This window comes from Cyprinus carpio, chromosome B9 (genome assembly GCF_018340385.1).
Source record: "Cyprinus carpio isolate SPL01 chromosome B9, ASM1834038v1, whole genome shotgun sequence".
Lineage (NCBI taxonomy): Eukaryota > Metazoa > Chordata > Actinopteri > Cypriniformes > Cyprinidae > Cyprinus > Cyprinus carpio.
In genome coordinates this window covers 30,264,734-30,279,443 of record NC_056605.1, presented here as the reverse complement: position 1 = coordinate 30,279,443, position 14,710 = coordinate 30,264,734, and the positions used below count along the sequence as shown (strand labels likewise).

The 14,710-nt window shown below is 34.8% G+C and overlaps 1 protein-coding gene across 1 annotated transcript in view; it reads right to left on the bottom strand.

Annotated features, from left to right (window-relative positions):
- The window catches only part of LOC109087065 (RNA-binding motif, single-stranded-interacting protein 1), a 59,479-nt gene extending 57,345 nt beyond the window's left edge, over positions 1-2,134 (bottom strand). The window contains exon 1 of the mRNA XM_042731892.1: positions 1,869-2,134. Coding sequence (XP_042587826.1) covers positions 1,869-1,937 — 69 coding nt within the window. The 5' untranslated portion in view covers positions 1,938-2,134. The remainder of the gene's footprint in view (positions 1-1,868) is intronic.
- Between the last annotated feature and the right edge of the window lie 12,576 nt (positions 2,135-14,710).

Genomic DNA, 14,710 nt, shown 5'->3' with positions numbered 1-14,710 from the left:
TTTGCATTACTGTAAAATTAGTTTATGACCGCCTTAATTATTATTTTTTTAAACATTAACCAGCATACTTTTATTTTGACTGATTTTTTAAAAAATATAACATCTACTTTTTACTATCCAATAAATTCTCAATGAACAAACTCAAGTCCGGTCTTCAATGTTTGCCTTAGAAATACATCAGATTAAGATGGGTTGACACATTGACATTGATAAGAGTGAAATACGAGGCCTTGCAGGAGACGAGGGCATATAAATGCATAAAACGTTCAAAATCTGAAACTCATCTGACACTCTGTCAGCAGAACTTTCATCCACATTCATAATAATAAGGCAAAACAGTCGGATCAAACAAGCAGCCACTGCATTAACTGTGCCATGCAAAGCTTTGATTGACAAAAACTACTGTAGTAGCAATTAAGATATATGTTTCCTTAAATCAATAGGCTACTTTCATAAAGCTCTGTGATACGTGATATGTTCAGAAGGAACTGGATCTTCTGATAAATGAAACCCGATTAGCATCATACAGTATCTACAGTCATGTGCTCCACCCATAGACTGCCTCAGTATTGATCATCTGTGATCTCTCTGATAAACAGCAGCTACTGTACCTTCCTCTCTGCTCTCCATTTTTCATGCCAATTCTCATGTTCCTCTTTTAAACAGCCTTTAACACAACTTAAATTAAGCAGTGTGAAAACTGCATGTCTAATTTAGCATATTAAAAACATTGGCGAAAAAAAAAAATCAGAAATTACAGGTCGACCAATATCATTTTTAATGAAAGATGCTGATGGGGTAAATGAGCAAAAATACTCAAAATTTGGTATAATATTTGAAATCCACAAGATTTGGCCAAGCATCTAACTATAGGCATGTTTTTTAGCTGAATGCACTAAAATGTCAAAATATTCAGCTGATTGCACTAAATACACCATTTAAAAAGAATATAGAAGATCAAGACCAATCAATCAGCTAATATTTCGCCATTGATAAGAGATTATCCGCCGATGACTGGGCCTTAATGACTTGACTGAAGTAGCTGAAGAAAGTTTCAGTTTCAACAACATCTAACAATACCCTTGTCAATGGATAAAAAACATTTTCAGTTTTGATTTTCTATTTGAGAAAGAGATATTGCGTCAAAAAGTATTTATTTAATAATAAGCATTTTATCGCATAGTTTATTTCATTGGCCATGATTAAATTTACATATCTATAATATATCAGCCATTCGGCTTGCTCTGAATTCAGCATGTTCCAAAAAAAAGTCAGAACAATAATTTTTAGTAGATAGAATAAGAATAAGTGTTCGTTTAATAAGCTATTTCGATTTTTATAATTGTACTATCGGCATTACTATATCGGTGCATATCGGTCTTGACTGTGTAAACAAACAACATAACCTGTCTCCTTACAATTATTATTTTGAACTACATATATATAATAACTCAAAAGTGTATAAACTAGTGTGATAAATGAACAAGTTCACAGGAGAACCGATAACAACAACACTAGAGTTCACTGAGATTGACTTCAGCCAGCGCGCGATGTCATGTCACAGGAATTCACTGCACGAGAGAACGAGCAAAACATTTAATAACGCCAAAAAACGACGACCACAACGAGTTTAAACCAGCACTGCATATAAAGCATCGTCGATTGGGTTATATCTGGATTTGACTGTATTTATCTGATTTTAAAAAACGATTTAAAATGTCCGCCCGAAAATCCCCTCAAGTAGCCTATGCTACAAAGTAACATCGACCGATTCCCTAAAATATCGCACAATGTCCAATAAAACATGAGACACAGCAGTCGGATTTACAAACGAGATATCAAACATGAGGTAAAACTGCTTTTCGTACCTTGGCTTGCAGGTAAGGGGGGTAATAGTAGGTATATTGGGGGTACATCTGCCTCCACACCTTGCCCATGAAGATACGCGGTAAATTTAGACGCGGATGTCACTTCTGTCAGACCAGAAACCCGGAGAAAAACCAACACCGACCGCTGCTGTCGACGTCCAAACGCTGGGACTGGAGAGGAGAGGAGAGGAGAGGAGAGGAGAGGTGGGCGGTGGAGCAAAACAGAGCAGAGCAGAGCAGCCACCCTCCGGTGCACACAAACTCTGCTCAAAAGTCTTCCACTCAGACTAATAAACAGCAACCCAACACCGTGCATCTAAAGCAGTGGCTAAGAACTGGTCAGAGTCTGTGATGCATGTTTCAGTGTCTTTAATCTTGCAGTACGTGGTAAAAAATAGATGCACAAATGTTCTAGGCATATTAAGGGTTTGAATTATAGTGCACATATTGTTTTTTTTTTATTTTATTTTTTATACAAGTATGTAACTACTTTTAAATATTTTCAGTTTTATTGACTAGATACAATTCGTTTAAAATGCTGACCAATATCGGGGGCTTATTGTCACAACATATGGGGTAAGTTGTCAGAATGATGACTAGGGTAGGCTTTTTGGCACAGTGTTAATGTTTAAAACAATTAATGAACACAGATATATTTATGAAATTGCGAAATAAGAGAATAATATCAATCATGTAGCCAAATATTTCACTAACGTTCAGAATCGAGCAATCATGTTTCTAAATCTTGATAAAATGTGTGTATGTTGGCCTATTTAATAGTTTTTTATCGTTGTTATACAATAATACAATTCCACGAATGAATAAAGGCTTTGTTTATATGTAATATATAAAGCTAAAGAAAACATGTAATTGACATTTAATAACTTAAAAAAAAAATGAAACACAAAATGATTAATGAAACAGCAAAAAAGGGCAAAAATAAATATCAAACCATGTAGCCAGACCTTAAAGTGAGGCTTTTTGACGGGACATTGAGGCTAAAGGTCAAATTCATCCTCCAGAGCATCTATAGTGATACATGCTTCTGTTTCAGATCCATCTTTATCTTGTATTTTTGTCAACATCTTTGACATTAATTGGCATCAAATCACTGTTTTATCGAGATCGACTACATTTTAGAAACATGGCTGGTTTTGAATGCCAGTAAATGAAACTCTGTGCAAACAGAGGGTTAGATGCAGCTTTCGCAACATTTCTTTTGGTGTATGGTTTTGGTTCCAGCCAGATGCTCATGTGAGTGATGCTTCCTGTTCAGCATCAGGAGACCGGAAGCATCACGCATGTCTGAGCGCCCCGTGAAGAAGGGTTGGACCAAAGCCTGCTGTAAAAAGCCATGAGCGAGTGAATCCCCTTAATCTAGACGACAGAGAGAAAGAGAAGCGAGAAAGATGACTAAAGCTATAGTCATATAATCAGGCGCATTATACACCTGAAATTGAATGTTTCAATGAATAGCTGTCCCTTTCCAAGTTTACATGTGACCATTGTCTTAATTGCCTTGCAATTAGTCTCAGACGGCACTCCCACAAACTTGTCTGATGCACATTGTGCAAAAAAAAAAAAAAAAAAAAAACGGGACCTTAAAACATAGTTGCAAACTTCTGTTATACTTATTTGATATGCATGAAACCAGTTCAGAGTGGTAGCTCTCATCTGTAGCTCTTGCTATTGCATGTGAGTTTTTGTTGAATGTGCAATAATCACAGGACGAGATGTGATGTCATCCTGTGAGGCGTGGGAAGGGCCTCTTCAGGTCAACTTGCGATTTTTTTGTTCCCGTCCTGCTGCTGTTCCTCTGCCCTGATACCAGCTTCCAGATGGAGCGTGTGACGCAGTCATTTATCATAGAAACACTCGTTGTGAATTCTAAGTTTATTTGTTGCAGTTCTTTTTTTCTCAGAATTGCAAGTTTATATCTCGAGTCCATATCTCTGAATTCTGACTTTAAATTTTGAATTTTTGACTTTATATCTCAAAATTGCAAGAAAAAAGTAAGCATTGTGAGATATAGACGCAGAATTGTGAGATAAAAACTCCCAATTGTGAGGAAAAAAGTCGCAATTACTATTTTAATTTTTTATTCCATAACAGAAACAAAAACAAACAAAGAAAAAAGTGTAAACAGAATTCGATTCAGTCAAAAAAAGTGAGATGTAAACTCAGAATTGTGAGGAAAATAAATTTTTATATCTTATTTATACATTTTTAACTCATACTTTTTTATGAGTTTATATCTTGCAATCTTTTTTCTCAGAATTGCACATTTATATCCCAATTCTGACATTATATCTCACATGTATGACTTTATATCTCAAAATTGCAAGAAAAAAGTCAGCATTGCAAAAGAAAATTGCAATTACATTTTTTATCTTGTGTCAGAAACATGCTTCTATATTCTAAGGCCTTAACTCCAGTTTTTATGATTATTATTATTATTATTGAATATAGCAGATGAGATGCACTGCAAAAGGAAAGAGGAAACCCCAAAATTCACCAAATAAACTGCATAACAAACACAATCACATGGGTGTGAATATGCTAGACACCTGGACACAGTCAGGGAACAAAGATATCACATGGTCCTAAAACAAAGACTTCATGAACACAACCAACAGGCACATTAAAACAATACAAAAAAACTGCATTATATTGAATTATTCAGCTTATGTCATTAATAATTTTGAATGGTGTAGGGCCTGTGCAGTTTGTGGCATTTATAAATATATTGTTATCATTTTTAAGGACTATTTTTGTTGTATTATGAACTATTTTGTAGCTTGTTGGTTCCACCACATGATGTCCAAAGTAAAATCTGAGTGCTGAATTAAAATGATTCCAGCTGCGGGCCACTGAACTAGACGAATAAAAGCAGATCTAAATATAAGTTTAAACACATTTATTAGTTGCTGATAACTCAGACTTATTAGAGTTCTTCTTTATGTTTAAAAATTACCAAAATAGACCCAGATGAGATAACTGTTGTCATACAATATAGACGTAAAATAACTTAAAAGATGAGTTGGTAGTGGAAAAACTGAATGAGAAATTACTTTTGATCGCAGTCTTAGCTATCTTTGATGAATCTGAGCACAGATCTTTGTTGAGACGTGACATTACTAGGGAGTTTTTCTCAGCAGAAGTTGTGCAAACATCTCCGTTTGATCTTCAGTTACTGTCACTGCTGATCTTGTTAGTGATTTTCTTCCTGTTTATGGACACCGTATCTAAATCTCCCTTGATTTGGGGGCAAATGCAGGAACATTGTGTCAAGGTTCACGTGAAGAAACGGCTCAGTGAACGCATGTGTTTCTGAGGACATTCATTCTGCTGACCTGTGCTTTGTGTTGTCATGGCTTTTTGCAAAGCTCTCATTCTTTAGCTTGTTTTTCTCTCTTGTCCATCACCTCTGCGACCTTTGTGATGGTGCAAGCTCATTGGTCGGCCCACTCCATAGGCCACGCCCCCCAGGATGTTTAGAAAACAGCAGCAACATTTTTGGACAATAGAACAATGTCAGTTGATTTAAGAATCTGTGACACATTCGTGTGACAGGAAATGACCGTATAGGGAAAATCTCAGAAGAAAGCACTGACTGCTCAAGTTTCACTTTAACGAAAATATTTTTGTATATTTGTTAAAAAAAGGTTCGACAGTGATGAGATTTGCTTAGCTATAAGTCATCATTCAGTAAGTCAAATTACTTATTTTTTTAAATATATATTAATATTGTATCATTAATATATTAACATTTCTTTAATATATATATATATATATATATATATAATATATAGATATATTTTATATATATATATATATATATATATACATGCACCAACATGAAAATCCAGTGCCAAAGCTGAAAATAACTTTTTTTTTTTTAATTTTAAAATATGTTTTTTATAATTGTTTTTATATTTTTGATTAATGACTTTAAATCAGTTGTATTATTTTGTACGATTAGTTTTATTTGATTGTCTCTCACAATGCTTTATGGGACTGGACTGCGTTCATTCATAATATAATTTAAATGCAAAAGTCATTTTTAATGCCTTTTCATATATATTTTGCTTCAAATCAAATTTGATTTATCTCAGATCTGATTGTTTTGGTTCATGACAAAACTGCTGATGGTTTTTAAATCCCTAAGAAGAAGAACAGTGGGGAAAAATACCTGCAAAAAGTACCACAGATTTTCTCAGCAGCCTCGGTTGCATTAGTATGTTTCCCGTTGTGTTGCGCTATATATCAGGAAATTTTAAAATGGTAATTTCCAGTGGAAACTGGCTAAATGTTTCCACAATTTGGATATGAATTTCCATTATTTTTTTTTTAAGTCATGCACAACTCAAAAAATGTTATATTGATTTAAATTGCTCTTTTTAATAACATTTTTGTATTAATTTTAGGTAATAATAATTTTCCAGTAATCACAAATGACTGAAAAAGCCATGAAAATTAATTCACTGTGGACATAAAACATCAGCTAAACAAATAATTGTGTTTGTGTGTATATATATATATATATACAGAACAGTAAGATTTTGAATGCTTTTAAAGAAGTATCTTCTGCTCACCAAGCCTGCATGCAGCAAAAGCAGTCATACTGTGAAATATTTTTAATAATTTGGTTTTCTCTAACAGTGATTCATACACACACACACACACAAACACACACACACACACACACACGCGCGCGCGCACACACACACACACACACACACACGCGCGCGTGCACACACACACACACACACACACACACACACACACACACACAGTAAATGAAATGACTTATTAGTACATATATTGTGTGATCTGGGCTGTAGTTTTGGGCATGTTAGCATAGGATACTCTAGTTATGACACAAAGAAGTGAAACTTCTGAGCAATATGACGCCAGTTGAGTCATCACCAAAAATAGATGTTCAAATCCAAGCCAAATGACTAAGTTCCTTAAATGTTTTTTTTTCTTTGTCTCTTTCTCTGTTGTATGTCCTTAAATGTCCATCTAAGTAAAAGCTTTATCTTCTCTTTATCAGGGACTAGTATACAAAATTCACCACCACGACTCTCACAAATGTGTTGATATGTGGTTGCTAAGGTGTTCTCAGTGGTTTCTGGTGTGTTTCTGTATTGCCAAACCCGAAACATTAACATATGACTGCCCACATTTACTCGTCAGTGTCTATTCAGCGTTCAGAAACTAGCAGGATAGATACTATTATTCCTGAACAGCAGGAGAGCTACAGGAGAGCTGTATAACATTCCCTCGGCTCATCCTGTGAGTCCGTGAAATGTGATCTTCTGTGTTTCCTCTGCATTCCAGAGCAAGATTCCTCTTTACATCTCGCTCCCGTGGGACGGCCGGCTCTCAGCCGTGCCCTTTGTCTGATCCCAGACCTACAGCAGTCTGTTTATTCTGTGCTCTCAGAGGCATGTGGGGGAAAGCAGCCGATGTGCCAAAGATTTACCGGCTCTGGCATGTCACCGTGTCATTCTGCATCACCCTGACTGTGTCTGTAAAGGGGAACAAGAGAGAGAAAGTCAAGATAAACACAGATAGAGACTCTTTCATTTCTAAATGTGTTAATTGCTGCTTTCTTTGTTTACTCTGAATTTTTCAGTGGCTGATGCCAACATCCCACTCAGGCGTACTTCCTTTAGTCAGTTCTGTTTTTTGTAAGATTGTTACATATTGAAATAAATAGTACTACTTCTTCACTTGACGCTTAAAGGTTTGGCTTTGTAATAATAAAAAATGTGAACAGTTTTTTGATTAAAATGGCTGTATGTTTGTAATTTTCTGTTTTAATGTTTATACACTAATGTTTGTAAATCTTAATGTTTTATGATTGTTTTAACATCTGGCCAGAGGACTACAGTTGACAATTAGCCAGCTGGCTAATACTGGCATATTTACAGTAATGTTAATTAATATGCATTTTCCTCTTATATAAACTAACTAACTAGAGATTATGCTGATATACAAAATAAAATTGTACAAGATATTTTTTCCTTTTATAACCATTGAACGAAAGTGACTCGATATTGAACAATTTATCAGCCAATATGACTGTCAATAGTCACTTTTGTTTTTCTTTTTATGTTACTACTTATATCTTAAAATTTACTTATTTAATATTACTTTTTATTCATTTAAATCTAAATTCTAAATTCTTATTTGCTTATTTTAACTGAATATTTCACCAAAAAAAAAAAATGTACTCACCCTCATGTCATCCAAGTTGTAGATGAGTTTGTTTCCTCATCAGAACAGATTTCAAGTTTATTATTAAGAGTTTTTTTTTTTTTCAAACGGTTGAGTCTCTTATCTACAGTATAATATTTCTTTCTCCAGTGAAAAAGTTGTCTCCTCTGATTCAGGAGAGAGATCTGCACAGATCAAGCACCGTTTACAAGCCAAAACAGCTCTAAACAAACATGTGGGTGGATTTTGATGTGAGAGACAACAGGAGATGAACTTTAGGAAGTGTTATTATGAATTATGGACTTGTTTTTGGCAAGAAGCGATAGTTTGAAGTTAAAAATGCCTTAATGGATTAGTTTCTTGCTTCATAAGACATTAACTGATGGACTGGAGTGCTGTGGATTACTTGTGGATTATTGTGATGTTTTTATCAGCTGTTTAGACTCTCATTCTGACGGCACCCATTCACTGCAAAGGATCCACTGGTGAGACACTGATGCAGCGCTACATTTCTACAAATCTGATGAAGAAACAAACATATCTATATCTTGGATGGCCTGAGAGTGGTTTTATTTGCACTATTAGTTTATTGTTAGTATGGTTAGTTTACTTTGCACAGTGTCTGACTGAACAGACAGTGAGAAATGTGTAACTATAGAGGACTAGAGATAAAAGCAGTCAGGCGTGACACTTTGCTAACACTCATGTCTACCCACGACTTCAGAGGAACACATTGTAATAATTACACTAACTAGCACCCTACAAAAACTGAGTTCCATGAACGAAACTGTAAAACTAGTGAAGAGTAAAAAAAAAATATTGCATCTGATTTTGATCAGCTTTTGAGATCTGTTCTGATCAGTGATGTCTCCATGTTTGAATAATTAAGATTTCCCCTGGAAAATACCTATGAGCAATTACATTACTGTTAAAGCTGTTTCGTCATCACCTGATCAGGCACTTGAGAACAGCCCTGTCAAACATGATGATATCTTACAGAGTATAAATTCAGCTCCACGTGCAAAAAAGTGCATGTCGAAGAAATGTGACACATAGACGTCAAGAGCTGGAGGTCTCAGGTTGTGGTCATGGTTTCACACCCACTAAAACTTCACTTCAGAAAAACACTGTTGCAAAGGGTGCAAGTTATGAGTTAGCATTACTCTTGACAGAGCTTATGACAAGAAATTTCCAGGAAAAACTCTATCAAGGACGCATCTATTACATAAGAGCACAGTTCAGCTGAATGATAGAGTTTATCCTCTTTAACTTTGTTATGATTGATGTTCATCTGCTTGTCCAGTTTGCTCTTTTTACATTGATTATCACTTTATTGCTGTGGGCTACACTCTCAGAAATAAAGGTACAAAAGCTCTCACTTGGGCGGTACCTTTTCAAAAGGTACACTTTTGTAGCTATTGGGTTCTAATATGTACACTTTAATACTAATATGTACCTTTAGACAGCCCCAGTGACAGCTTTTGTACCTTTATTTTTGAGAGTGTACACAATCAAACACAACAATATATTCTGATAAATGTAACATTTCAATACAATGATATGAGATATGACTGGATGCTTTCTGAACTGCAGTGGTCAAACTATTTCAAATATAGTAAATTAAGCTACAAGCTCCATCATAATGCACAATGTTTCCATCTAGCATGTATTTTGAGGTGCAGCTTGTTTAGTTAGCAGTAGCCTAAGCCTGCTCAGCTGTTTGTAGATTTCTCTTTGGGATGGAAACATGGATTTTTTTTTTGTAAACATTATACTTTTTTGCTTATTTCATTTAATGTCATAAAACTAGAGAGCTGAGCCAGTAATAGTGCTGACAGTGTCATGTAAACATGCCTAAAGACATGGAAAAGAGCTAGGGATAAACCGAATCAATTGAGTGAGTCATTTATGCCGTGAATTTGATCATTTAATTCATTGATTCATTTTAAAAATTTGAAAGAGCATTTCATCTTCAATTTTAAACATCGCTTGTAATGATTTTAAAAAAGCATGTAGCCTATAGTGATGGGTGAAACAGAGCTTTTCGAAACTGGATGAGCTAAACCATTGTGACGCAAAATGATTCATTGTTTTGAAGCACTCCAATTGGATCACGTCATATATGGCAAATAATTCAATTCAGACCGGGACTTTGGAGCGCGGATCATGATTAATTTGATTCAGAGGGTGATTCAAAGTGGGTATCGTGAATCATTTGATTCAGATCAGAACCTTAGTGCAGGTTTGTGAATCATTTCACAAATTGAATGATTCGCCATCTGTGCTACGAAGTCTGAAATTATGGTTTGCGATAAACCACTTTGAAGTCGCGAATCATTTGATTTAGATCGGAACTTCGGAGTGGGTTCGGAGTTTTGATTCAGGACTTCGGAGTGTAAAACAGAAAAAGTCACTTACAATTGGACAAAGTCAGACATTGATTTTAATGATTTTCAAAGGGTGTAGAATTTAGCAGAGATGTTGTGACATGTCCCTACCAATATCCAGCCAGTACTGAATTGTCCCTAACAAAAATTTTGATCAAACAATTAGGCCTAATGTTTGTTGTCTGCCGTTATGTCCACACCAATGCAAAACATCAAACCTACACCCTTAAGTCAAGTTATTCTTACAGAACACATAATCACTGCCCTTCACCAGCTCACTGTAGTCTTTAGTTTCCACAGTTTGAGTAGAAAGTGTAGAGGGATGCTGCTTTTGTGTGTTTCTGAAATCAGGCTAAAGGAGAGCAGTAACAACGTCTGTGATCTACACACACACACACACACACACACACACACACACACACACACACATACACATACTCCTGGTTAATTACAGGGAAGTAAGTATTAGTGTGAATATGTGAGTGTGTGTGTGATTAAAGCACACGGCTGTGTCCTGAAGGAAGGGTGCGGGAACGTTGTGGATGAGATACTTGATCAAAAAATCAGCAGCAGGGGCAGATGGCTGTGTTTGTTTGCAGTAAAGAATCATGGCTCGTGGAGCGTCGGCTGTCAGATCAGTGGACGCTGCCGTCACGTGGAGAAGCACTGTGTTCTTCACAGAGGAGTTTAGTGATGTTTCCCAAATGCATTGACGTCTAAGACCTTGGATCAGTCATAAGTGACTAAGTTAAGTTTAACATAACTTAAATGTTTCTTTCACAGTTTATCAGAGATAAAGAACTGAAAATAAGATGTTTATACATTTCAATTATTGCAAAGTCATTTTAAGATGAGTTTTAGATAAGAAAAGCTTGGTAATAAAAACTGTATTTAAACTCCAGTTTATGCATTTGCAAAAGTTCAGCACTTATGGACCATGCAGACAAAATGCATAATGATGCACTGAGGTTCTGCTTAATATTGAAACTGCTCATAATGTAATTCTTAACTTGATTTTAAGAGCATGTGCTTTATCCTGGCAGATGGCAGATCCTTATTCTTTTAAATTAGGTCAAATTCTCACTATGCTGGAGATGCTCAGCTCAGATGGAGGATTTTAATGGTTAGTTAAATGTGGTGTAAATTGTTAAAAATTCTCAAAATGGCAAAAAAAGAGAAAGAAAAAGAAATAATTGGTGCTTCATTTACTTTACTGAAAAATTTCAATCAAAACCGGATAGTAAATTTCACAAATAAGCAACTGCAAGTAACACATTGAATTAAACAGGACATTTTGAAGTACTGTAGAAAGAATGGAGTAGAATTTTCTTGTAGAATGCACACTAATATTCTTTTTTCCTTTTCTGTGTCCCACATACATTCAAATATTTTTCCTATTTAATGTTTTCTTATAAGACATACATGCAATATTGCCATATCTTGCAATATTCCTTGCACAGAAACAAACATGTCACATGTTTATATTACTTTGATGCCATCTTCAATATGTTGCATATTTCTTATATTATTGTATGTAGTAAAAATATTCATTACATGTAATATATATTTGATTTATATTTATATCTTACAGTATTCCTATAGCACAGAAACAAACATTGCTGTTGTTGTCATATTTGTTTGAACTGTCCCTTTAACTCTTCCCTCAGTAGCATTTCAGGAATTCTTCTTCTTGTGAATTAGAGTAAACGTTGTGAGGCCCGTCACTGGTTCAAAGGTTTAGTGGATGTTATATATGGATAGTTCCTCGAAGGTTCTTGGCCGCTAGAAGAAAATTACCTTTCTCGACAGATCTTAAAATGAAGCAATCATAATGATTCATGCCACAAAAAGGCTTATAAGTGATTTTTAACTGAGAGAGGCATCGGATGTCACACAGGAGCTTTGCATCTCTAGAAGCTATGGGAAATTCTTCATCAGTACTTTTTCTGCCTCCAGCTTGCAGCAGTGCTGTATTTCATTATGACAACACTTTAAATGTTTTACGGCATTAGAGTAAATGTGAATTGCAAGAATTGCTTAATAGAATAGTTCAGCCAAATATGAAAATTTGCTGAAAGTGTACTCACTCTTGGGCCATCCAAGATGAAGATGGGAACAGAATTGGAGAAATGTAACATTCCATCGTTTGCTCAGCAATGGATGCTCTGCAGTAAATGGGTGCCGTCAGAATGAGAGTCCAAACAGCAGATAAAAACATCACAATAATCCACAAGTAATTCACACCACTCCAGTCCGTCAGTTAATGTCTTGAAAAGTGAAAAGCTGTGTGTTTGTAAGAAACAAATCCAGCATTTTTACTTTAAGCCATTGTTTCCTCTATCCATAATATTGCTTTCTCCAGTGAAAAGGTAATCTCGTCTGAATCAGGAGAGAAATCTGCACAGATCAAGCACCGTTTACAAGCCAACTCAGTTAAAACATCTCTAAATAAACGTGTGGGTGGAGTTTAATGTGAGAGATGGACTTTTTCACTGGAGGAAGCATTATTATGAATTATGGACTCGAATTTTGGCCAGAAGGGACAGTCTAATGCCTTAATGACGAATTTGTTTCTTACATCCACGCAGCTTTTCACTTCTCAAGATGTTAACTGGTGGACTGGAGTGGTGTTGATTACTTGTGATGTTGTTGTCATGATTTTTAGACTCTCATTCTGACGGCACCCATTCACTGCAGAGGATCCATTGGTGAGCAAGTGATGTATTGTTACATTTCTCCAAATCTGATGAAGAAACAAACTTATCTTGGTTGGCCTGATGGTGAGTTAATTTACAGCAAATGTTCATTTGCAATTTGTCTTAAAAATAATGCTGCAATGCAAAACACCTTGAACGTCCCATCATTTTATCCATGCAAAATATGATTTCTTGTTTTCTCATAGGTGAAATGTGACATGGACAAATTCCTGACATGATCTCTGATGTACAAAGGGAGTGAACATGTCTCTGTTAAAGCTCAAAACACACTTCAGAGGCCCATTTCATGCAAGATGCATTGTATTGCCAAGTTTGTGAAGCCAATACTGGCCTTTATCTTGCTAACCTCTCATGCTGCCAGAATGTTGTGCCAAATGCTGAAGTTGAACCCGGTGACCCGGCACTGTTCTCCCTGTCTACAGGACTCTTTGCAGCAGTCTGTCTGTACTGTCGCCCAATTCAACCCCGATTAATGGCCCTTAATGCCCGTGGATTAATGATTGACAGGCCTCATTGATAATCAGTGTAGATTCAGGTTACTGTGTGCTAATGCAGGTCAGCTGGATTGGTTGACTGCCAAAACAGACTGAATGTACCTGATGAGTTCAAGTTTTAAATGAATTAGATTAGTTTCATTTTAGCACAAAGATTAGATACAAAAATTATACATTGTATTGCTCTGTAAATATTTAATTTATGCAGTTTCCGGTTTAAACCATCTTTATTGCATGCTTCATATATAGTAGTCATAATATAAATTTATTTATTTAAGGCATGAGATTAATTTTTCTGTGGCTCATATACAATCAAATGCTTTTCGTTTTTTTATCTTTTTAACCTTTGATACATCCTCATTTTATTGCATATTACTTTTATTTTTATATGTACAGTAAGAATATTCATTACTTATCATTTATATTTAAATAACTTTTAATTTAATGTGTATTTAAATATAGCAATGTAAATGTTTACATTATTAAATATTTCTTTATTTATTTTTATTTTTATTTTCTATAAGGCATATATGCAATGCTCGCACATTTTGCAATATTAACCAAACATTGCATATATTGCATATTATTTTTTATCTTTTTACATAGAAAGAATTTCATTACATATAATTTATATTCTAGTTATGGTATATTTGTATGAATATAGTAATAGATTTATGCATTATAAAAATGTATTTTTCTGTCTATTTATGCATTTATTTGATGGCATCCTCAATATATTGCACTTTTAAAAATCTTTCTTAAAATATTCATTAAGAATATCATTACTTATAATGCATGTCATATATTTACTGTATGTTTATATAAATAATTTATATTTGTACATTATAAAAGCTAAATGTTCTAAATGTGTTTATTTATTTATGCATACGTTTATATGCATAAAGTGTTTTAAATGTGTTTTTAATGAATTGGTCTTTTTAAAAAAAATATATAATTTTATATTAACAATTTGTTGTGTTTAATAAAAAATATTCATAATGTGAGATAAATATTTTTGT